Genomic DNA, 25,287 nt, shown 5'->3' with positions numbered 1-25,287 from the left:
TGAGGCCACGCTGATAAGCAAAATTGCGGCAGTCATGAAATATGGAGAACACATGCAGGAAATAGCTTTCATACTCCTTTTTTCTGTGGATTCTTTTTTTTCTCTTGTGGTTGATTTCAAGGGACAGTAATTTATACAGAAGGCTGAGATGAGAAATTATCTAATATCGCTGATTGCATTTCACCTTTGCATTGCTGTGCCGCACAACTAAAATCCTTATATCTACGAAATCTCAGACTAATCTACAATTCTTTGGCTCTTTCGGGTCGTTTTTGAGATCTCTGAGACTCATTCTTTGTGCATGCTCTCAAGGAATAGCAAAAAAATATGAGCAGATGCAATTTTAGCATCTCAAAGGATAACAATAAGTCCAATAAGTGCATTCTTTGGGCAATGTTTTTGCTTTTTTTTGCTGTGGGAGGACCACAGAAAGGAGTTGGATTAGGAAGAGAAAGAGGGAAGACAGCTTCAGGCAGTCCGAAAAGAAGGATTACTGAGTGTGTGATTTCTGCAATTGCGTATGATTTCACACTCACGTGATTTTTCACATGAATGCTATCTGGAGAAAAGAATCAGAATTGCAGTGAGAAAGAGAAAGGCAATAATTCTCCCTTTAAAAGATATTTACATTTGCAATTTGCACACAATCTTCCGGGTGAGTTCCGCTGAAAAAAGAAACGAGTTTTCATGAGAGAGGCTCAAAATACTTTTCGTTGAGGCCATGAAAGATGAAATTTCCGCGAATGATTACAATAAAATTAGATCATCGCAGTATTTCATGCGAAATTTCATCGTTTATTGGCGATTTATTGTCTTCTAGCGTTAGATTCTACACGGTTTCATGCCAAAGAACAGGTTCTGCCGTTGCGTTTTTCATGCTAAAAATACCAATACGGCTGATGCTATGAATTTGGCGCCAATTCCTCATTATTCTTTTTCTCTTGCGCATCACATCTCGACTCGCAGCAGCATAAAGAGAAGGTCCGCGCAAATTGGACACCATCGCCGGAAATTGATCAAGAGCCGCGCAGCAAAATTGCATTGACCCCGAGCGGAGGTGCAAGAGAAGAGACATTTTGGATGCCAGAGATTATAGAGAATTTCAGCTCTAAAATTTCTTTTCGGCCCTCTAAAAGGCAGACAATGCCGAAGGCTGAAGGATGAAAAAAGACGCATAGAATTTCAAGACAGGTAAGTATTGAGAAAATTTACCTGTGTTCCAAAGTGAAGCCCTGAGCGAGAGTAAACACAAAATGCAAATATTCCCCAAAAGCCGAGCAGAACCTTCAAACTCCTGCGAGAGATTTTAGAGTCGCCATAAAGGTGGAATCCTTGTGTCCTCCGCCGTCATCCTTGGTGGTCATGCTCAGGAACACGACGCAGCCAAGGAATGCGCTGAATTCCCTCAAATTTCTCAGCATTTAGCATACTAATAAATTTTATTGCTTCCATAACGAATCCTTGGCGGAACGTCGCTGCGTTCTAAGAGAAAACACTTGCCTGCACTCAAATTACCTGTGATTAGAATCCGTAATCACGTCACATTATTGCAGACATACGCTAGAAATGTCCAGAAATACGTAGAAGGTTAAAAGGCTTAAATCCTAAGTCTGAGAAGGTCTCTCAGCAACATTTCACAGCAGGCATAAAGTGTAATTTGGACTCTGACGACTAACTGTTTGTGATGTTCGAAAAACTCATCGTTCTCAATGTATTCTCCTTGAGAGTACAGGAATCTTGGGCTATTAGGAATGAAAAAATATATGTAAATTCCGAAATTTATACCACTTTATTGAATGATTTGACTTACCGTGTAGAAGCTGAATTAATTCCATTTTCACATCAATTGTCACGAGGAAAAAGTTCAATCAACAAAATAAATGGAATCGAAACAACGAAGAGAGAAAAAGTCCATTTTTCCGTTTTACAAATGTATTTTTCTTTGCCTTCATAATTCAGTTTTACAGGAACTAAAAGAGAAATACAAAAAAATTCTGTATTTTCAATTTTTTCACACTTTTTCACTTTTGCTCTTTTTTTGTGTTGTAAAATTTCAATTTCCTATTTTCTTCTATTTCTTCTAATTTTTTCATTGTTTTATTTTTTGTTTTGTTTTATCTTTCAATATATATAAATGTATGAAAAAATATAAAATAAGTAAATATATTGTATTATTTGTATTTTCAACTCCAACAATCTTCTATTTTTTTTTAATTCTTTCATGTATTTTTTTTTCTTTTCATTACATCTAAATAAATGTTTTGAAAAAAGAGTCAAGTTTCTTTTAGTTGCATTTCCTCCTTCGCACATCATCTTTCAAATATATTTGTAAATCGTTCTTCGTGTATTGTGTCTCGAAAGCAGTTTATGGGTTTTTTTTCTTCTTTTAGTCAATTAATTGGCGACAAGAATATCAGTGTTAAGCCTTGCAACTATTACTCTCCCTATATTTATGAATTATATTTCATTTTTTTTTTTAATATACTTAAACTATTTCTCGGCTTCAAGTATCATTATTAGAAAAAATCCTAATCTTAATATGCGTATAATTACTTGCATTGAATTGTATTTTTTATCATTACAAAAAAAAACATATCCTTAAATGTTTACATTAAAATTACTTAATAGTCCAGGTACTTTTGATAACAGATGTGTATTCTTAAGATTTTCTCATAATTGTTCAATCTTTTTGCAATTTCACTTGCCTTTTTGTCCTAATTTCATTTTGCATCTCTTTTTCTATTGTTTACGGGGAAATTGGGGAAAGTGTTTGGATTAAAAATGTTCTCCGATATATATATATATGTATATATATTGTTTATGTATAACTTTCTCTTGTTTTGTTTCCTTTTCAATGTTGAATAAAGCGAGGCAGTACTTTTTCCTACACACGGCACATGGTTGCTTTTAGTTTATCTCTTAATATCAGTTTTTTTCTGTTTGTAGTGTAGTTTTTCGTCGTTAGATCTTTACAAATTACTATTTTGGTATTAGAAGCTACTATTCTCCATTACTTATGTTAACACCTTTTTGTCGCCAATTAAATCTTTTGGGGTTCTCAGCTCTTTTCTCAGTTGCATGCTGCTTGCTATTAACCACTTTATGGTAGAACGCATGAGTCGCTGTTTGATAGAAAAATGCTATGGTTTTCGTGTCTCACTTCCTTGAGTATACAGAGATAAAGTATAGCGAGGAACGTAGCGAAGGAATCGATAGTGTAATAAGATGAACAGAACAACTCAATTTGGTCCCAATTTTCACTTGACTTCAGCAATTAAAGTATGTCTATTATTATTATTTAATTTATGTTTTGCAACGACGAATCAGCGTTCACCATAAAAGTCCTCAAATGTCTTCAAATTTTTGGCTTGTGTTATATAGTCAAAATTGCATTAGTTTTTCATCTATTTACTTCATAATTTTATTCACATAAATTCCTATAGCGGTATATGAAATCAAATCCTACTTAAAATTAGTGTAAAAGAAAAGGTTAAAAAAAACAGCAAGAAAATTCCATTACTCCTCTTCTTTTATTTCATATAAATTTCTAAAGAAAACATTTTCTCTTTCTCTATATTCAAGTTAATTGATTTAGAAGTAAAATAGTAAGTAAAAATAATCACAATAATATATGTAAAGTTCAACTCTTAAAATTTCTTCACCTACTTATATTTATAGAAATGTTCATTTAGCATTAAAAAAAAAAACAAAGGAGAAAAACTGTCATCGTAAAAAAACAGAAAATTTTTCAGCACGAAACAATAATGTAATTTTTCCATTAATCAAAAATTCATCAACGTAACTGCAATTATAAAATCATCTCGTGGCACTTTTGCTTGCAAATGTAAAAGGAAACAGAAGACAAATTTTTAATTTGCATATAGAAATTGTGAAGCTTCTGCATTTTCTTATATTTCTAGAATGTTTATCAATGCATTTTCTTCTTCATCTCATTATTAATTCAATTCAATATATACAAACTTCATTTGATTTTGAAAAAATTTCTCCCATCTTCAGCGAAATTGTAATATAATTACTAGAAATTTATTTTTTAATTATATACTTCCTAATTTCCACTCATTTTTCTCCATTTTTGCGGGATAATTAAAAAAAATATTTCGTAGAACATATATTTGGTTGGTAGCAATCAAGAAAAAAAATAAGTAAAAAAAGTGCGGTGACTCGAGTGCCACTCATTGTAAAAATGTTATAGAATTATTATTTTCACCAATTAAACGTATGATCTCTAATGCAAAAAATTAAATACATGGATTAATTTACATTCGGAAAAGTTCTCCCTACTATCTAATGAAATATATCTTTCCATCATGTGCTAAAATATGTTTTCTCTTCTCTCTATACTTCATGATTAATATTTTTTCATTCATTGTTAAAACTACCATCTTTCGAAAACGGTTGCGCTTTCCTTCAATTCATTTTAATTCTCATTTCTCAATTCTTGATAAAATTCATGATAATTCCTACTTTAATAAACTACATAATTTTTTTTTTCACAAATCACTCAGAATTATTAGTCAGTTACTTTCTCCTTGTACCGCCTAATATTCCTTCTTCTGCCCCGCCAAAGAAGACCCCCAAAATATACATGGATCTATTCCATTCCCTCCTACGCTATATCATGGAAAAATATTCATCTTTTATGCAAATTTTTAATTCCTACAATGTAATTGCAAAAGAAATCTAATCTTGTTTAAAGTCTATCTAATAAATATTTACATTATATATTTTCTCTTCACCAATGAGAATTTTTTTTATTATTTATTCATGATTATATATTTTTAAATATTCATAGATATTTTTTTTAGAATTCCTTTTATACAAAAATTGTCTTTTATACAGTTGATAATAGAAAAACTATCAAGTTAAAATGGTGTTCAATATTTCATTTATGTATATCGTTTGTGAATTTCATTGAAGAAAAAAGTTATTAATAATAAATGGGTCTTAAACGTAAATTGGCACTGTAAAATGTAATTGTGTCCAAGAATCTAAATTTATTATTTTTCTTCATCAATTTGTTGTTATTTTTCAATGCTAAGAATAAACAAAGCTTCTCCTATCTAAAAAAAAATCACGATTGTTCCTTATCAATCTTAGTTAAAATATCAAAATTCCTTTTAAAAAATTACTTTGGACACAAATATCTTTTCTTGAATATCTTACTCAAAAACCTTCTTTTTTGCAAATATTTTGTTTTCCTACTTTATAGTTAAGCAAAATTTGTTTTCTCTTTCCTACTAGAAATCTAAGATTCTAATTGAAATTTTTACACTTTCATATCTTCTTCTCTAAAAGTTTTTCTTAATTAAAAATTACTGTATATATTTCATTCTCAAGTAAATGCTATTCTTTCCATATTTATACAACCTAAGCAATTTTTTTCTTTATTATAATTAAGTAGAGATCATTGAAACGTTCCGCGAGGAACGTGGTTTAAAACCATTACAGAGATATGGTTTTTATCTTTTTCACCTCAAAAATCCTTGAAAACACGTGAAAAACCTTTTTATTCTCCTGCTTTCCACCCAAATTGTGAATAGTCAATGAGAGAATCTCATACCTTTATCGCGTGCTCCTCTCTTCTTAGTACGCATACTCAGGGACGGGCACATTGCTAGATGTGAGATGTCCCTTGATGGCTCGCAGGCGATTTTGGATGTTGGTATGATGCCTCTTCAGGTTGTTCAACCGTTCGTTCTCATTGTGCAGTTGAGTGCAGAGGATCGAAGCTTCGCGCAGGATGTTCACTTTTGGTGCCCTGTCGTTATCCCTCAAGCTGGGGATCTGCGCCTTGAGGGCCTCAAATAGGTTCTTGAGTCCTATCCGCCTCTGCCTCTCCATGTCATTGTGCAAGTTCCTCTTCTCGATCGAGTCCTGCTCGCACAAGTCGATATTCTTGGCGCTTTTCGCATGCGACATGCGCCCCTTCTTGCCCTTGTGCTTTTTCGATGCCGGTCCATCCAACTTCGAGCCGGCCCTCTTACGCCCAGTGTCTTTGCCCTTCCGCACCGTCTGGCCCTTGTAGCCGGACGATCTAGTGCTCTGCACTGTGCCGTACTGTGAGGCTGAGGACATCGCATGACTCATTTTCGCACGGGCGGACATTGTCATGTGCGACGGCGGCTCAGACACAACCCCGTTCACCCTCCGCGGAGGGATGGTCTTCAGACCCCTCGGAGTTGTCTTCACTATCCTGTCGGATATCGTTGTCTGTATCGTGCGCCGATCTCTCGCACTTGGATTCGTTGGCAATGTCTTGTCACCCACCGATACGACATCGATCTCCTCTTCTGCAATCAAAAGAGAAAGAGAGAACAGCCATTAAGAAAATGCTAGCTGCCAAGAGACCCGATAAAGTCTTAATTAAAGATCACACTAAAGGTAATAATGTGTGTGTCCCCAAAGGAAGCCGCACAGCATCGCTGATAATATTAATTTTCGCCAAGAGATCAATACATGTTGATCATGATCGGCGAGCAAGTATGAAATATGGTGAAAAGAGAATGGAATTTTCGGGACATCTCTTTGATTTTTTTCTTGTAACCCCTTAATTGAGTTCACGAGGAGAGCTTCTCTTTTTTGCCCAATAATCACACACTGCCAGACGCCCAACAATTTAGCCGTTCCGTTCGGTTTTGGTGGGTTTTTGGGAGTTTGCGCGATCATCAATGTGCGCCCCACGATCGATCGGTGAAAGAAATGATGATGACAAGATCGTTTGGGAAGTTCATGTATCTCTCCTCCATAACAAGTTAAAGGGTGAGAAAGAGAAGAAGTTCGAGATAAAGGAATACACCAGCCGCGAGCATCAATTTTTTCGCGAAATCAATAAGTGATCTGCAGGTCGAAAAATGCGAAATCCCCAGCGTTAAAAAGACGTTCTTCATGATCGTTCGATCACCTCTCACTCTCGTCATGATGTGTGGGGACTTTAAACAATTTTTCGCCAGCACTCATTATTCACATCTCCTCTCCATCCAACAATTTAGCATCTCTCTCCCTCTCTTTCTCTGTCCATCACACCAAAATCATATTACACACCATTGAGAACACACAGCATACATGATCATCGCGAGGAGATTAAACGACCCGATCGATGGTGGATGATTCTGTGAAAAATGGCACGAAAGTAGCTAGAGAAGATCAAGTGAATCACTCATTCTTTCGACATGTTCTTTCACCCATTTGGCGAACATTCTTTGGACTCAACACACCAACACATGCAGCAAATTGCCCAAAAACTTGTTCGTTAAATTGGAATGAATCTGGGAATGGAATGTGGGGCCGTCAACTCCCCGTAATCTTTCCCACTCTTTCGTACACTCGTTTTCTTTGGAAACTACTTAATCGTGCCTATACTTTATATACCTTTTTGTCTTTCAAAAATACAAAACGCAATGTGGAACAGGTTCAAGGAAATTTCCATTATGTGCAGCACGTGGAGATTCAAGCGCATTTCCACGAAAATGCCACTAAACGCAAGAAGTTGTAGAGAAATCTCACTCGCTCTCTCTTTCATATCAAAAATATTTCCCAAAACGGATATCAAAATATATTCACCTCTCACTTGACCCGCCCAAAATAAATTCTACCCATCTTTCACATTCTCTGTGACTTTAAATTTTCGGTATTTGCACACACACGGCATTCATCGTGTGATGAGGTGAATTTAAAAAGAAATAATAATAAGGCAAGAGGAGAAAAAGAAGAAGCAGAGAATTAAGAAACTGTTCACCGGCCGGAATTTGGATGGTGAAAGGTCTCCAAAAATTCTCAGTACACTTCTCTTCTCCAAATAAAAGCAAAAATATAATAGTGGTTTTGTATGTCTGGGGCCGTTTGGAAGAACAGTGTGTGAGATATTCGTCCCGATTGCCAACTCGTCGGAAGAGATTTCAAGTTTGCAACATTACACCTCTTTCCCATTCACAACACAAATTTCATGTCTCTTCTTTTTGCTCCTTTTCTCTGGGCCTTTTCTCATCTTATTAAACCGCTCAAAGAGACACCATTCTTGCATTAACAACTGATATATTCACTTCTTCCACCTCATGCTTCTCCATCAGTGTCTTTTCCATGGAAAAACTATGCGGAAAGCTTATCGCATTTGATTTCTTAAGTATTTAGAGAGGAAAAGCTGTGATTTTGCCACAGAAAGTCTTCCTCACCTTGACTTCAGCTACTCTAAAGAGAAGCCGCTACACATCCGGTATGTTGAGTGAGAATTTCCTCAAGCAATTTCAGTGTCAATTTCACCAAATGAATCTCCTCTTCTTCTCTCACCACAACTCTAATTAATCGATTCATTCTTTTTGACTTCAGCGAAGCAGCAACACACAATATTGCAATCTTAATGATATTCTCATTAATTAAAATCATTTACGTTCACCTCACTTCCACCAGTTTTTCGGCCTCTCCAGCCACACATCTCGAGCTCCCTCAAACGTTAGAGCGTAAGAATTCAAAAATGTATACATTTTCATGAGTCCGTATCAGTTATTTAATGTGGTTAGCTTTGATTATCATTTGAGACAGTCTGCCTGAAACCAGTTACTCACTTGGCAACGAGCTTTACACGCAGGAATTTTCAAGAGACCCGCTTCTGCGTCGCATAAAACCGAAAGACAAACCTCCGGTCCAAGTGAATGTACTTCCCAAAATACAATTTCTCAAATTGACGACTGTGCGCGCATTTCAGTATAGATCGAAATCCGCACAACTAATCAAAGCCATGAATGAACTTATCATCCATTGGAAATACGAGGAAAATTTGTATTCTCAATTTCCATTTGTATTTCCTCTCGTAACTCTTTCCCAATGATGCACACACTGTGCAAGTCAACTCATCAGCTTAGAACAGGGGTATTAGAACGTCGTTAATAATGATCAGACCCGACACAAAATGTCATTGACCCATTTAAGTAATTTCATGTTTTTATATTTTTCTTTCTATATTACCTTCATTAGTTGGCTATTTTGTGAAAGAAACAGACACACGAATAAAAATTCTCATTGTAAATATTCCCACCTATTTACTATTTTTCCATTACATAACATCGCGAAAAGCATGCCATACCAACTCTACTCCATTCACCATGTCCACCTCTCTTCACATAACTCTCTTGCCACGAGTACAACATTACAGTGTCGTGAAGCTCAATGCTCATCCCGGCCGGCAAATGCGAATATGTGTGCACCATGTGAACCTCATTTTTGCTCCGGAGGTAATTTGATAAAATTTTTCCACGCTCGTGCTTACGACGAGAGCCTTTTACCTCAGAGAAGAAAAAAAACGCTCCTCTCTCGTGTCACACAAAATTTGCCATTTCAAGTGACCGATAAAAATAAGCGAGAGGAAAAAAATTCCGCATAGCAACAGACAGCATTTCAATACTCCACACTCCACCAGACATTAATTTTACACTCATTATCAATGGGGCCACATACACAGCGCCGCTGAAATCACTCACACACGACGCCCGCTTGGCCTCCGCGAGGCGTGAAGCAGACACCCATAGTTACTCTGCTCCTACCGAACACGTGTGCAGCCAGCGAATGTGATGTAGGAGAGTTAGAATCTCTCCCACCAAGAGATTCGCTGCTAATCACTACTTTGCTAATCTAATATCTCTCCAACATAGAATTTCTGTCGACAGTCAAAATTGATCTTATAACATTCGCGGAGGAAAAAAGAAATAGCCTTTCAGTTGCATAATCTGTTCGCAGAGAATTTTCAATGCAGTGGGAGTGGTTGCAAAAAAACCGAAGGCCCAAGAACTAAATCCGCAGATTAAGATATACGACTTTTGGCGAGTATTGAGAGACCTTTGACTTTAAAATATAACGACAATAAAAATCACATGAGAAGCAGATTAAATACCAGAGATCGTTAATCATATATCCATAACAAGGTGGAACTAAATCAATTTATTCAGCGCTCATGATTAACTCTAAATTGTTTTAACTCTTCAATGTTAAACGGTACACATTTGTCCTATAAAAAAGTAATCTATTCTGTCTTAATTCTAATAAAATTCTACACTCATTCTGAACTTTGTTTGGTTATGACTGTGACTGATTGTGGGAAAATGTTTATTTAGAACCTTGTTGACTTCAAAGGGTTAACTAGAACATTTTACCGCATCGACATCCGGAATTCCAATCCAGCATTCTTGTGTGGGAAAATGACGATTACAATTTTATGATTGGCAAATGAAGTGCGCAAAATAAATAAAGGGGCAATATTATGTATAAATGTGAATCAACAAAGTGAAATCGAATATATCGGCACTTTCTTTCACACGCTGCTTTTTACCTCACCTCCCCGCCGGCGAGTATGTGATTCAAATGGAAAGAATTAATCATAATAAATTGTGAATGATCGAAAAGAGGTGTGTGATTAATGAGTGAAAAATTGTGGAATTCCTTCAAACACCACCTCTCAAAGATAAGATATAAAAATTCCCCACAACTCAACTGTATGACAGAGAGCAATGTAATGATGAAAATTGTATTAATTGATAGTAAAAAGTCGATTATAAATTTTGTTCCATTTCTCTTTTTTGCGGCCACCTCACAATTTTGTACTCCACACACAACTGCTGATAACTTCTTACTCTTATCTTCTGGACTTTTTTCTCCCCTCACTGTGCACATGATGACTTTTCCCGGCATTTCTTCGCGCCTTTTTCACAGCAGCACTCATTATCTCTACGCGAGCTACACCGGGCGCCTATTATGTAACATTCAACTGGTCATAAGTGTGAAAAATTGGGTCACATATCGCTATCTCAGTCGTTCTTTTGCTGGCACTCGCCTCTCATTGATACTGCCAGACCACTGACTATAATACATCAGCAATAATTCAATTAGGAGATATTAATTTCCAAGGAGATCTCTTTTCACTTCCTGTCATGCGTGCCATTCTTCAAATTTCTGACTGTCAATCCCAACATCACATTCTACAATTTCTTTCACCCCCAATCGATTGAATAGGAGAAGGAGGATCAAACAATCGTTTCCCACCCTTTAACACCACCTTTCAAATGCAATTAAACCACTCTTTAGTGTATTTCCTTCCAGTGTCATCATCTTCGAGTGCATAGTACACAACTTTATTTACATATTGCTTCTTCTCCGCCTCTTTCCTCGCTCTGCCTCCCACCTCATCGTTGAGTGGCTTTTATAGGCAACAATCACGAGAAGGAAATAGAATATTGTGCAAAGAGAGGAGACGATATACAAGCAACGGGAGAGAACATTTATGAAAGGAGACGATAAAAAAATCACTTCATTCATCTGCAAAATATGCTAATTTATTCCGACTGTGTCAATCGCGGGATAAACAGGTTTCCCTAGTATTCGATGCATTCGAATTCCCATAACACATAGCGCGTGAGAGCGAAAAGGACTAACCCACTTAATTACAAAAACATCCCCATGCCTCATTTGCTCCCATCTGCCAATCAGCCAATACATCCTTTTTGCCACCTCTCTCGCACTTCCGTGATCGGTAATCCAGGAAATAAATTGTCGCCCGATGAATTTCACCCTAATCACAAATGCAGGCGCACAACCCAGAGGCAAGAGAGACAGGAAAGAGCAGAGGGATCCTCTCTAACCATGACCCCGTGTGCAAGAGAAATGAAATGCGGGTCACTTATTTTGGTGGGAAAGAAGAAATTGTGACGCGATCTCCTTTTGATTGAGTTGCAAAAATATACACACACCCGGTCATAGACTTGTGGTGAAGCAGTGTGTGTAGAAAAAAGAACATGAAAGAAAAAATCCATCTGTCTCTCGCAGTCTACACGTCTCCCCGGCACTTTTCATGTGCTTCTCTCTTGTGCAGAAGTGTCGAAAAGCGCGACAAATAGTACATATTCTCTTGACTTGGGAATGAGTGAGAAAAGAAATAATTATGCAAAAGCATATAACAACACTAAAGCACAATATTTCAACATTCATCGAGCATAAAATTTAACCTCCAGACAGAAAACTTTCACTATACACACACCACACATAGAGACCTTCCTATGCTTATTAACCCAAAACTATATGCATGCATATATGCTCACATTAGGCATACATACGTATAAAATAAAAGTGATATAAAACGATACCCAGCAAAGAATCATCGAGACATCATCGACGCTGAGGTGTTGGAAACACAAAAAAAATCTTTTGCATTCATATCACCGGAATATTTTAGCGATCCCATAGTTTTGGGTGTTAGAACATTTGCAAATTGACCTCACGATATGGTGAAAGACCTGAAAAAATCAGCCATAAATCAACTTTTACAAGCTCCTCTTCTTCCACCTTCGCGCATCTCATATTCACAATCTCCGCCTTCGTTGTTATTAAACCTTTCTTTTTACATTTTTATGCACTTTCGTGTGGTCAAATTTCTTCACAGATGTGAGATGATTTCCTCACATTAAAAAAAATATATTGCTGCAAATATGAGCATTAAATCAGTACAGATTGACAGGAAATGTGAGACGCGTGAGAGAATTGCCATTTCTTTTCGTCCGTCGAGACTGGAATTCCTTTCCCAAAAACCAATCAAAATTCCTCTCCAGCAATGCTGAAAGGTCTAATCAATGACATATTTATAATTGTCAACTTCTTTAGTAATTCGCGCACGGCGAGAGAGTGTGGAAAAGAAACCATCCCAATAATACACACAGAACGTCAACGTCAAATATCTGAGAGAACATTGAACTGAGGAAAAATAGAAGGCAACAGCGCGTAAGCGAAAAAGAACAAGAATTAAACATTTAATGCTCATACAGAAGACCAATCAAGATTTCAAGATTTATACATTTGCTGTGTGAATAGTTTACGGAAAGCAAAAAAAAAGAGTTCTATGTAATAAAAGTTCTAAGCTTGAGATATTCGCAAATGTGTGTGTAGAGAGAAACCAGCGAAAAAATATACCGTCAAAAGAGATCATCGAACGGACATTTCGCGGTCACATTGCCATTACTCCAAAATATTTTAAGCATATATAATAAAGTTTTTTTTTGCCCGTTCAGTTCTTATATAGCCTCTTCCACTTCTCTTCAATCGTGTGTTCTCAAACACAGAGAATGAGGGGAAGAATCAACACACGTGTATGGATGAATTTAATTCAAGAAAATCACGGAAAACGTAACCATGTAGAGATTTATTTTTAGTGTGTTTTTAAGCAGGTCGATAAACCGTTCAAAGTCACTGTATTGCCTCTTTTGCACCTCTCCTCTATCGTCTGTGTTTGCCAATTGTTCTCACAGTGTACATAGAAATACATTGTAGCGTCTGATTATTAACACTTTTTGGTAACTTTTCGATTTAGCAAAAGTGAAAAAAAAAACACTGGGGTCGGATTGGTTGGCATGGTGCAAAAAATGGAGACCATTACATGGTTCAATTAGCAAAACAAACTCATAGAGGCAAACAATGAGGGCGAAGAATCATGTTGTGGGCTAATTTCACATAAAGCCACACAATTAAATCTTGCAGTTTTCCTACATACAATCCAAGAAGACCATTAAAAGTGTCAAAAGAGGAAAGTTTCCCCGAAAATAATCATGCCACTGGGTTATAACAAACCCCACACGACTGAGCCTAAAATTGAATTTTCAGGCCGCCTTTTGTCATGGCAGACAGTGAAATTTTCCAATATACTTTCACTGCATAGACGACAATGATAAGCCAAAACTAATTCAAGTGCGTCTATGACAAGCACACAGTCTATCTCATAGGTATAGAAAAATCATCATCTCTCAATGTTGTCTGGGAGCGAAAACGACCGAAAGCACGCCGCAGCGATGCTGTGAAAGGGGATGAAAATCCCGAAAAGGAACAATTCAAACTGCGCCAGACATGTCTCGATCCACAGATACGCTCCTCTCTCCCCAAGGCTACCCAACCCCTCATTAGACCGCTCAACCTAACGCCGAGGGTGTGCGTGTCTGCTCCGGTGGTGCCTGGCATTTTGGGAAGCGCTGGAAACACACTCGTCGGGCAGGGTGGACTCAATGTACTCTCTCAAGGTCTCTTGCCAAAATCCAAGGCGAAAAGAAACCGGACAAAGAGGGCAAACATGGGAAAATGCTTCAACCTTCTCATTCGCACCCATTGATTTTTCTCCATATATGTACAGTCAATTTCACACCCCTGGCGTGGCGCACTTTTTTTTCGTCTCGAGTTGTCTTTCTCTCACACTCCCAATATCCCGAGTCCACCCAGTCTCTTCATCTCATTGCGCCCAGACAGTTTCCGCGACGCCGCGTCGATTTTGCCTGCCACAAGAGAGCGAGAACCCACCGAAAAGTTCTTTTCCACGCCACACACACTCACACACACACACACTTCTGGGTAGACAGTGCGAAAGAGACCATGGGAGCGCCATGTGTGTGAGAAAATCCCCAAAGTGATTCACGCAAATGGCAAAATCGGCACTCCAGGAGCGGAAGAGTAAGTGAGACAACAGGAAGTGACCACTCTCTGGCAGAAGCAGACGACATAGGATGGGAAACATAATGTAACAAAAGCGACTACGTAAATTCTATTAAATATTCTGGCGAATGACCTTGGTTATATTGCTAACACGTGGAGTACAATCTTGAACCGGTTGTTTCTAACTTGCCAACCTTTGTCCTTTCTTCTCCGCAACTCTCCCTTTTCCCTTTGTTACTCATCAAATTTCAAGGAACGTGAAAAAAAATCCGCGCTTTCAGAGAACCCAAATATTCTATAATTCAGAAGAAACAGACTGAATGATATACAACCATACAAAGGAATGAGAGGAATTTCAAACAGTAGGGTGAGTTAGTGATGGAGCGTCTGGAAATTTAACCCTTTTTTCGCGATCGCAAAAACCCTCTCTTATTGTCTCCTTTACGCCCTATTCCGAAAATTTCCTTTGACTGCGAGACTCAAAAAAAAACCGCGATCATTGCCATGATATTCAGACATAGGGAAGGTTCGTACCTACTTCGAAATAATTTCCCATGTATTTAATAAACACTCCAGAAGCACTCTTCGCGAGCACAACACACAAAATATTCTTCAGAACACCGTGTGTCCTTTGTGAGTTTGTTGCCTTAACACTATAGAACTGTTAATTCTTATATTTTGATTTATCAACCAACAATTCTATGCGTCTTTAAGTGCAACGTCTCATTATTTCATTCTATGATTCATGAAAATGACATTTGAAGCAGACTTTTGCATTGAGGTCAAAGTCGATAATATCATGCCATTATGGATTTTGACTGTTCTAGTGTTAATGTGCTTTTCTCACACCGTCAAAGAGTCAAAGGAGAAAATTTGCACAGAGTCACAATGACACACAATGTTCTTAGCACAATAATTACCTTACTAGTAGAATTTTTGCACAAAATGCTTTTATTTTGTTTGATTTAGATAAGAAGACGCCACTATTGTTTCCTCTCACTTGTCACCATTATCTCGCCGTATTCTCAAACATGTAAAATATCATGACAAAGTAAATTATCTACATTACTATTATTCACAGAATCCTCTTGCGCTAGTTTGAGCAATGAATCCAACAGTCGCAAGTGTTTAGAAGTAGCAAAAAATTCCACCATAGAACTTCTTTCTTATGCTATTTATTCCAATAAAGAATAATTGACAATTCTCACTGTTCTTTGTTGCAATATTTGCGACTATCCACACACACCCCGAATCATCTTCCGCAAAACCACGCAATCAACGTCATTGGTGAGCATGTTATGTGTGAATTTTATGATTTACTCGCTTGTAAATTCATTGAAAGATTCTGCCAACTCAATTGAATTTATTGATCGTGTGGTTTTTGCCGATCATTCTTCTAGGCGAAACTCGACTATCCAATAAATCGAAACAAAGTCATACTTTGTATGTATATTTTCCCGATAAAGCAAAACATCTATGAAAACTTAAATTCCCCAACACGTGAATTCTGAGAAATTTACTGGTTAACATCCAAGGACCAAAATAAATGCCTTCACGCGCTCTGCAGAGTACGGAAATTAATTGAAGAAATGCGTTTACAACATCTCTTGGATAAATCTATTTTAGCTTAATACCAGCGTGACGCTTTGGCAAGTGTCTCTAAATAAAATACACCATCATTACACTGAAGAGCGAAGCAATGTGTACTCAAACTACAATCTAAAATTTCAGTCCTTCTGTTTCTCTTAGTGTTCCCGCGAAAAAAGACCAGTCAGACCCCAAAAATGTCTTATTTCTTATTCTACCCACTGTAATTCCTCTCTCTCCTTCTGCCTCATCCCATACTACAAATGCCATTGAAGTCAGAAGTTGGAGAAGTGGAGGAATTATCGTCTGGTCTCCCTATTTTTACCTCCCTCTTGCACTCACATTCTTTCTCCTCTATCTCTCTGTCACACGCTCGCGATAAGTAGCAAAAATTCATGCTACATACATACATATATAACTGTAGTCACAGTCTGCAAGTGCGAAAATTTCCCGCCAAAGATTTTGCATTGCGCAAGCGTTCTTCAAATGACGCGACCGCGCCTAATGACGTCATTCAATTCACATTAATTCAACTCTCCCAACATATCTCAGAACGAGACACACTATTAATACACCATACATTATTATTACTATCATTTGCCGGGGCGAAGATGCTTATAATGCCATGCACACTGCATCTGACAGTGTTTGGCGATGCTTGGAAAATTGGGGGCGTTAGTTAGGCTTATGGTGGAAAGTTTTCAGCACACCTACGCGCGCACAAGAATCCTTTCCCAAGTCACGTGTGACTCATGCCTCCAAAAACATCCACAATTCCTTCTTGTCATCTATCAAATAGCCCGTCACCGCCCAAAAGTCGCCCAGTCACGAGAATATTGTAGCATGTTGTGAAATAGATCTCTCGGACTATCCGTGCTTCTTGGAACTCCGACTAAGGGTGGGTCAAGATAATTTCCACTATGGCCCATTCTACACCCCAAAATCGCCGTCTTCAGGCAGTTTGGGGCATTTCAAATTCTACCCCCACACCCACACAAATATGAATGCATACTTAAGTGACTGAAGAAAATTTAGCGCGTCGCTAGAATATCGATTTTGGCTCGAATTCCTCTCGCGTTCACCCTGTTACACTCCATTTTTTCCAGCATTGTGTGTGTGTTTCTTCGACTAAATAAGTACTTCTCTCACTCTTTAGCCGGTCGCCAATTTCATCTCACTCTCTCACACACCTTTCTTTTCCCAAGCATGCAAAATTCTTTTTTTTTCCATATACACACCACCGAGAAATTATATACACAATTTCCTTCTCCATTCATATATACACAAGAGCACCGGCATTTCGATTTTAAAATGCTGTCTACAGGCGCGCATGAGCTCCCAAAAAAGCACACACACATGCACGTCTCTGCCCAACTTGCGAGTGTGTGCAGATAAAAATGATGTGAGACTCTCAATGTACATCAATATGACGTAGGTTCAAGGCCCTTTGACTCAATCCGAAAAGGCGGGAAACGCGTGTTAACAGTGCTGATCACAAAGTATGGGACACACACGGCACAAGAAGTCCGAGAGTGGGTGTAGAGAGCAATAAAAGGAAATCATGATGTCACACTCACCGGAATCGGAAGGTGTCTGCACGCCCAGGCCGCTGAGATCAATACTCCGCGTGTAGCAGTGATCACTGTGCGCCTCGACACATCCTGTCGTGGATCCGGCCATCGCATGAGATCCTGTGCTCGAGATTGACGATTGGGAGGACGAGATGGGCGACGAGACCATTTGCGGTGACACTTGACACGACTCCTGACGACTCATCGATGCCACAATGTCATCATGATCTGTGTCTATGGCACTATCTTCAGCCTCTTCCTCCTCCTCATAGTCGGACAGTGTTTTGATGTCCGTGAGCAGATCGGACAAAGAGTTGGATCTGTAGGTTCCCATCAGAGCCTTCAAGTTCTCATTCTTCCCATCTGACGTGTCCTCCAGATGTTCCTTCAGCATTGTGATAATCTTCGCATCATCATCGGAACTCGAGAGATTCCACTTGTTAGATCCCATTGTGCATGCAGCCAGATCGAAGGTGTGCTTGAACTCTGGCGGATCGCTGTCCAGACTCAGAGGTGTGTCCGGTCTGAGGATGTCTGTCTGCTTCTTCATCGGCGCCCGGGCGACACTCGACATCATGGGGCTCTTCTTGTTCTGTTGATTATACCGCAGCAGTGATCCACCAGCCGGGATGTTGTGAGACGTGGTGTTCTTTATCAAAGACTTCTGCTTATCCACGCCGGGCTCCGTTTTAATAGTCACCGCCGGTCCATGATTTCCCGGACACTTGGTCTTGTCCGTGTGATCACCGCACTGACCCGACCACATGCAGTCGTGGTTGTGGAGCAACTGATGCTTCAGCGACTGCGACATGAGCGGCGATGGGGGCCTCATGGGGCACGGTTCCGGCAGCCCAAAGAAGATGCTGTCTGTGTCCACGGACGCCATAAATTCCGACGTCGGCAGGTCCAGCACATTGTATTCCCATTCAAACTCATGGGGTGTGTACGATGGTGTGTACAACTCTGAATCCTCCATCATGTTTTCCACTTTAACGGGCATAATATTTCCTTCAAAAATGCTGTCAAATCAAATTCACGCACTCCGTGACGAACTCCGGACGAAACCGTTTCAACAAGATAGCCTGAAATCACAGAGGAAAAGGAGATTCGCTTTTAATCGTGCAAAATTTCACACTATTTCACTATTTTATAAATGTTTGCTTGTCAATCATTTCCCATGAAATCATAAATTATCATTGGCGCCATCTGCCCTCCCCTCAGTTACATGTTTTTCCCAGTAAATAGTGTATATCAACAAACTGGAAGAGGAAGTGTTCTTTGCAAACAATTAGACATATGCACATTATACACAGCTTCTCTACGAATCATCAATTCCAATGATTTTCTGTCTCAAAGTTCCCGCCTCGCGCTGTTAAGAGGAAAAACCACCCATTTAGCAAACACATGATGATTATTCATCAGAAAAAATCTTCTGCAGGTTCTCATATTCAAATCATCTTGACTTCTTGCCCATCGCTCTGTCTGTTAACCAACGACTTTTTGTTTCTCAGACTTCCAAAGAAAAGTTGTTCATCAGTGTAAATAAAATTCCCAGAAAGTCCACTAGAATCATCCACTGAATTCGTAAACAATATTGCACCGAATATTTGCATATTTGGTGAAACTTGGCCGTTATTTCGCACGAAATAGCCATTCACTTGGAAAACACTCGACAATTCTTCATTGGCAAACAAAAAAATTCGTGAAAATGTCTGCAATCGCAAATCTCATAAGGTGCAACATTAATTATGTTGAACATAAATGCCAAGGTGAATTTCTAAATAACTCTTAATAAGATCAATTTCTTGAAATGATTGAAAACCCGTTAGAAATTCCACGAATTCTTCTCACTGGAATATTGTCAAATTTTGTCTCTTTCACTCTCTTGCCAGCAAAATTTCAAGCTCTTTTCCACAACACACAGTTACACACCAGCGAAATGCCACTCAATCAACTACTAACCAGCGTCAATTAATTCTGAGAAATGAGCTTGCAAAGTTGAATGGAGAAAAAGTTTCCCGAGACACCTCACAAAAAACAACTACCCAAATTCTAGGTGTGCAGATTTCGCCAAGAGACCATTTTTTCAACATGCCCAACCGACTGTATAGCCAATATAAGGCCAGCCGGTATACAATTCCCTTCCACGAATTCTTTTTATCACACCGACAGTTCAAACAAAAAATCAGATTAGACGAAGTGCATAACTTATAATTTAACCAATATTCCCAAGTCTAGTCGTCTTTTTATATTATCCGCACCTCTTCTTTAACGAGTTGCAATTTTTCCCCTCGGCTCGGATGGGAAAGACTCTTGAGTGATCCGAGAACGAGATAGCGAAAAAAAATACCGAGGTCTTTCTCCTCTAACGTGAAATACTTCAAGAGGCCGTGATCAGAACAGAACACGAAATATTGAGCCTATACATCAAAGTCTGTCTATTTCTTCTCTCTGCCCGACAAACACCTCCTTGTCATCTCTTGCCTGAGAATCTCAATTAGTATTAATATTTCTGCCCACCAAATATTTGATCCATCACTAATTTTTATTACCAACAATTATTTTACACGTCTCACTGCTCCGCACTACTTGTTGACTCTACACTTTTCCCTCCTCCTTTCATCTCGACCAATTTGGATAATTTTATCAAACCCTCCCCTATTGCATGCGACTCACGAGATGTAATACAATCCACAAGAAGCCCACATGTGAAATCCCACCACCCAGAATACAAACAACACACTCTTCAATGTGGGTGATTTCCCAAATGCGACAGAAAAGAGAGACTTCATCAAAGACTTAATTAATTCCACAGAATACTCACGCATTCCACCCTTCTTGCGCCTCAACAGTAAATGCAAAATAAAAACACCAAAATGAGCCCTCAACATTGATTGGGAAAAAGGAATTTTCTGCTGTTCACGAACGTTTGGAAAATATCGTCTTGGGGAATGTTGGGCGATTGTAAGAGATCCCAGCTTGCAATAGTAAAAGGCATGATCCTCAAGCATCATCTCACAACTCAAAGACATAATCAAGTAACACAGCGAGATCACGGTCTGATTAATTTAATTTAATTAAGTCACATCATGTTTTATGTGCGAGAGGGCTATTTAGACATCGTTTTTGCCAAGAGGGGCGGCGGCAGCGCCAACATCAAATATTACAGTATAGCATTTCACACAGAAAAAAAACAGACACAATGCAAGGTAATGCCGGATAAAAAGAGAGAAAAGCTTTATATAGGGCGATTAAAGCTAGCAAAAATTATGAGAAGTAATCAGTGTGTTACTTGCCGGAAACTGTAATGAAGTCATAAAAAATCGGGTTATGATTAACTAAATATAAGTTCGCTGTCTAAACTGAAAAATGATTTTCATCTTCTCTACACACAACATACACGATCTGAGCAAGGACTTTGTGAACAATTTTACTGCACTCTAAAATATTCCTTATTTTATTGATTCACTTCGCTCACAAGATAAATTTCTCGGCTGTGCACGGACATAAAAAGAAATGTTCGCAAAGATCATTCTACAATATAGGCTCGTAAAATTTAGAGAGGATGAAAGAGGGAAATCTTTACAAGATACTTTGAATAAAAAGACATAGGGGAAGTTGTCCCCAACTTGGAATCGAAATGATTAGATACTGGTATGTTATATCACGTGCAGAGCCGGCCATTCACTCTCTCTTTAATGAATGGTCCGCCGTCAACTTGACAACAAGACCAAAAAACCTCCAGCCCACGACTAATGGTGAAAAAATCGATCAAATCTCACCATCTGGAGCAGAATCTTGAATATTTTCACCATTAAATTGCTTGATGGCAAGTTGACAGTGAAGCCATATAAAAAATCACCTCAAATTTATGTAGATTATGTACGTACATATCGACAAAATCCTAACCGTAGGCCAGAGATTTTTTTGCACTTTCCCAATGATTCATAATCACATCTTAGTCAATCTTGCTCGTCCTTTTGGGATAGTTACTGAGTGGATGGATGAGTCTCATCATCTTTAGCCCCTCATCCTCCCATTTTGGAGGCTTTGCACACATGCGCACATCTCAAATCGCGAAAATTTCCCTTTGCGGCATTTTTTTTTGCCACACTACACACGACTTTTTCAGGAGCAAAAAGGGGTTTCTCGGACCCTCCTTCGCATGGAATTTCATACATCAGTGTGTGCATACAGCAATGTAAGGTGGAAACTGCGAAACAGGCACAATCACTGATCTCTCGCGAGTCTCACACTCATTCTTCGGCATTTTCTAAATGACTAATATATCGTAAGTGTGTGAAATACATTCACCTGTGCAATATACAAGAACACACAGGTATAGATTCAAAATTGCCACGTTAAATTGCACACGACAGCAACAATTTCAGAATTAACCATTAGTCACTCTCCCGCTCTGCCCAGAATTCTATGTCACGCTCATCTCATGCAGATGGCAAAATATCTGAAAAACTCTCTTATTACCTGATTAAGAATTGTTGAATATATTTTTCAAATTAGCGCTCCTTCAGTTGGATTGTTGAGATTTTTTTTTACTGCACACACACTATTTATTTGGTCTCAGTGTTCTATTTCTCGTTATTAGTTTTAAAATAGATGAAAAATTAAAATTTTGTCCTATTCGAGAGTTGCAGGTCAAGAATGTCACTTTTTCGATTTTATTTAGTAAATCCGTCTAAATATTTTGCAGTGATTAGTCACTTGTATTGTGTGAAATGTACAGAGATGATTTTTCACTATTGATTCACACTTTTTACTGCTTTTCACTGCAATAGCCGTCACTTTTCTAGGCATATCAAGAATTTTGCCGCCCAAAGTGTTGGAGAATGTCTCAATTCCGCCCAGTTTTTTTTTGTATTCTGTGATCAGTCACACATATAGTTTAGGCAAATGCACTCACAATTTCTTGTCCTTTCACCGGTGACTTTTCGTACTGTCTGACGAAAGAAAAATCCGGTAAATCACCGTAAATGTACATAAAATCTTCACAAAACTTCAAGAGTGTGAATAAGTGTTTAACCAATTTATTAGTGTCTTTCTCAACGATAAAATATCCACTTCACAAGTTCTTGCCTTGAGGTCTTCGCGAGAAAAAAATGCCGGAGACTGAAACCTTTCTAGTGTCAGAATCTCACGTCTATTGACCTTATTTGATGCGGTGTACAATGTTCCGAAATAAGAAATTAGAATTACACTGCATAACAGCTCCTATTCTCCACAGAAACGAACAAATTTTCGGTCACTTGCTATGCAAAGTGCAAAAACACTTCAATTCTTTCCTTTTTCCGTGCCAGCAAACCTCCCAGAGTGTGATTCCAAAGTGAGAAAATGGGCACGTCTCGGGAGAGCAACCACCAAAATTCGTCCTTTCAATTTGCGGTCTAAAATGCGACTGAATAACGAGACGACCACGAAGAAACGATGTATCGAGAAAATTCACTGACTCGGGAGTGAAGTGAAAAAGAACACCAGCCCAAAGAGCGCTGCTCTGACCCACACACACGCACACCGCTCCTCGAGACACGTCAATCGCTCCATCTCCCTCGCTCTCGCCACGCCGGCTCATTACCTCTCTTCCACGCGACTCCTATATATATACAGTGGAGAGGAGCAGTATATTTCCACTTGATATGAAATTCCAATTCCCGCATATATCTCGCAAGCGCCCCCCCGACCGACATACGGCCATTCCACTCGCGCTTCGCGCCATCGCCATCCACCCATCCCTCTCGTGCACGAGGCGATCGCACACACGCTCAGGAAGCCAGCAGAGCGCCATTATCAGGCGCGGGCGCGAGAGGAGATTCACCGCAAGAGACACACTCTCTCGCAAGTGCCGGCATCGGCGCCAACGCGAGTGCGAGAGAGAGAGAGACGGATCACACGTCACTAGCGTTCTCAGCCCACTTCAGCTGTGTGTGTGCACCGCTCTATCTCAACTACAAGGCGTAGCCGGCATTGACGAAATTTTCACATCACCTTTTCCACCCAAAATCACCCTCAAACAGCCCCATTTTACCAAAATCATCTACAAAATCCACCTAAAATCCTTTTTCAATAACTATCGCAGACTGTCTTGTGCCTTTTCCCCGGGTTTGTCGTATTTCACAATTTGCACTATTTTACACACACACTACCGACACTGTAATCGGTCGTGTGGGAAAATCATTCTACGTCGCCGCCATATGCCAGCCGGCAAATTGTATATAAATAATTATTTCAAACACACACACACACACACACACAACGCACACTCGGCACGCAAAACTGGGGAGACGGATGGAAAAATTCTCTCTGAGCTTTCGACCGGCAGTCGCACACACTTTGGCAGAAGAATATAGGCGGCAGGAAAGAGAAGGTGCGTGTGTGCGAGCAAGAGAAAAAAGCCACACACGCTTTTTGGTTCCCAAGTAAATAAAATTAAACGAAGAGTAACCGGCATTTTACTTACAAAACTATTTTCTCTTATGCGCCTTTTCTCTCACACCCGAAAAACTTTTCCACTCTCCCCAGAGAGTGGCAGACACACAATTCTATATGGCGGAATGGACATATTTTCCGGATTGGCAAAGTGCCTATGAAAAAGAAATATGAAAGATTATACGGCAAATTAATTAGAGATACTCGAGATTTCAATAAATACACTTTGTCACCCATACTTCACATTGCAGCCGTAAAAAAATACAAAGTGCATGAAAAATTGTACACATGCCACTGTTTTACTGCTGAAACATCAACAATCTACAATGTATGTCCCAATGGGAAATGCAATATACGACGTTATGGTCGTCGTGAGGAGTAATATAAGATGCTTCCTAGATTTTCTAGATTACAAACTCTAAGACGCAAAAGCACTCCGCCAGTAATCAGACACGAGCCGGCTATTTTTTATTTTATTTTAAAACACCGAATGTGCAGCAAAACTTTGTGTGGAGTGTGTGCACCATTTTCCCGCCTAAAATTTTCCACACGATTTCGCACACAGCAGAAACCGAGAGTAGAGCATAATTTTCCATCCCATACAAAAGAGTGGAAAGTTATTTGATGTTCGTGCCATCGATGATCATTTAGATCATTTTAATTGATTTCTACAGTCAATATGTAAATTGCTTGAGTAAATTTCATGCAATAACAACGATATTTCCCAATACATCTTGCATCTTCAGACTCTCACGACTGTTTTGCTGCTTCCTCGCCATCCCAATTGAGATGCAGAAGCCGCCAAGAATCTATTTATAAATTCACAACTTACAATATTTTTATCAATTGAACATTGAGATGTGTTTTCCCGCTAAAAATTAGCATCACCACAGCGAAGCGAACCTTCACAAGTCCCTTAAACATGTTTTAACTAATGTTCTGAGGGATTTATAGAAAACTATAGAGTTTCAAACAATGGGCAATATTTGTTATTAAGTCATATCTCTGCGAGTTGTCATCTATTGCAATGAACTGAGTTTCTGATAAGGAATTGCAATGTGTTAAATCTATCAGTATAGGAGAGAGTGGATTTTTCAAAACTTATTTATTGCTCTTGTCTGGCCAAAGATTAATATTTAGAAGGAAATTCACACACCATTTTTATGTGTAGATAAATCAAATATTGTAGGAAACATGTTAACTTGTTTACTTCGAGAGAGAC

The 25,287-nt window shown here is 38.8% G+C and overlaps 1 protein-coding gene across 1 annotated transcript; it reads right to left on the bottom strand.

The window, feature by feature from the left end:
* Nucleotides 1–1,914: 1,914 nt before the first annotated feature.
* On the bottom strand, nucleotides 1,915–23,066 carry LOC132263343 (myc protein). The gene is made up of 3 exons (XM_059763063.1): nucleotides 22,110–23,066; nucleotides 17,631–18,706; nucleotides 1,915–6,311 (listed from the first exon to the last, which is right to left on the bottom strand). The coding sequence occupies exons 2-3, from the start codon at nucleotides 18,622–18,624 to the stop codon at nucleotides 5,605–5,607; spliced, it is 1,701 nt and encodes a 566-aa protein (XP_059619046.1). The 5' UTR covers nucleotides 18,625–18,706; nucleotides 22,110–23,066; the 3' UTR covers nucleotides 1,915–5,604.
* Nucleotides 23,067–25,287: the final 2,221 nt, after the last annotated feature.

The sequence above is a fragment of the Phlebotomus argentipes genome, unplaced genomic scaffold, assembly GCF_947086385.1.
Source record: "Phlebotomus argentipes unplaced genomic scaffold, Phlebotomus argentipes genome assembly contig_15, whole genome shotgun sequence".
Classification (NCBI taxonomy): Eukaryota; Metazoa; Arthropoda; class Insecta; order Diptera; family Psychodidae; genus Phlebotomus; species Phlebotomus argentipes.
Note: the sequence above shows the minus strand (reverse complement) of the source record. Positions and strands in the feature narration are given on the sequence as shown.

What these genes read in the sequence shown, in the direction of transcription:
- LOC132263343 (XM_059763063.1), bottom strand. Translation starts at nt 18,624, where the DNA reads ATGCCCGTTAAAGTGGAAAACATGATGGAGGATTCAGAGTTGTACACA. An exon ending in GCAGACACCTTCCGATTCCG is followed by an intron (nt 6,312 to 17,630) that starts GTGAGTGTGACA and finishes TTTTGATTGCAG; the next exon opens with AAGAGGAGATCGATGTCGTA.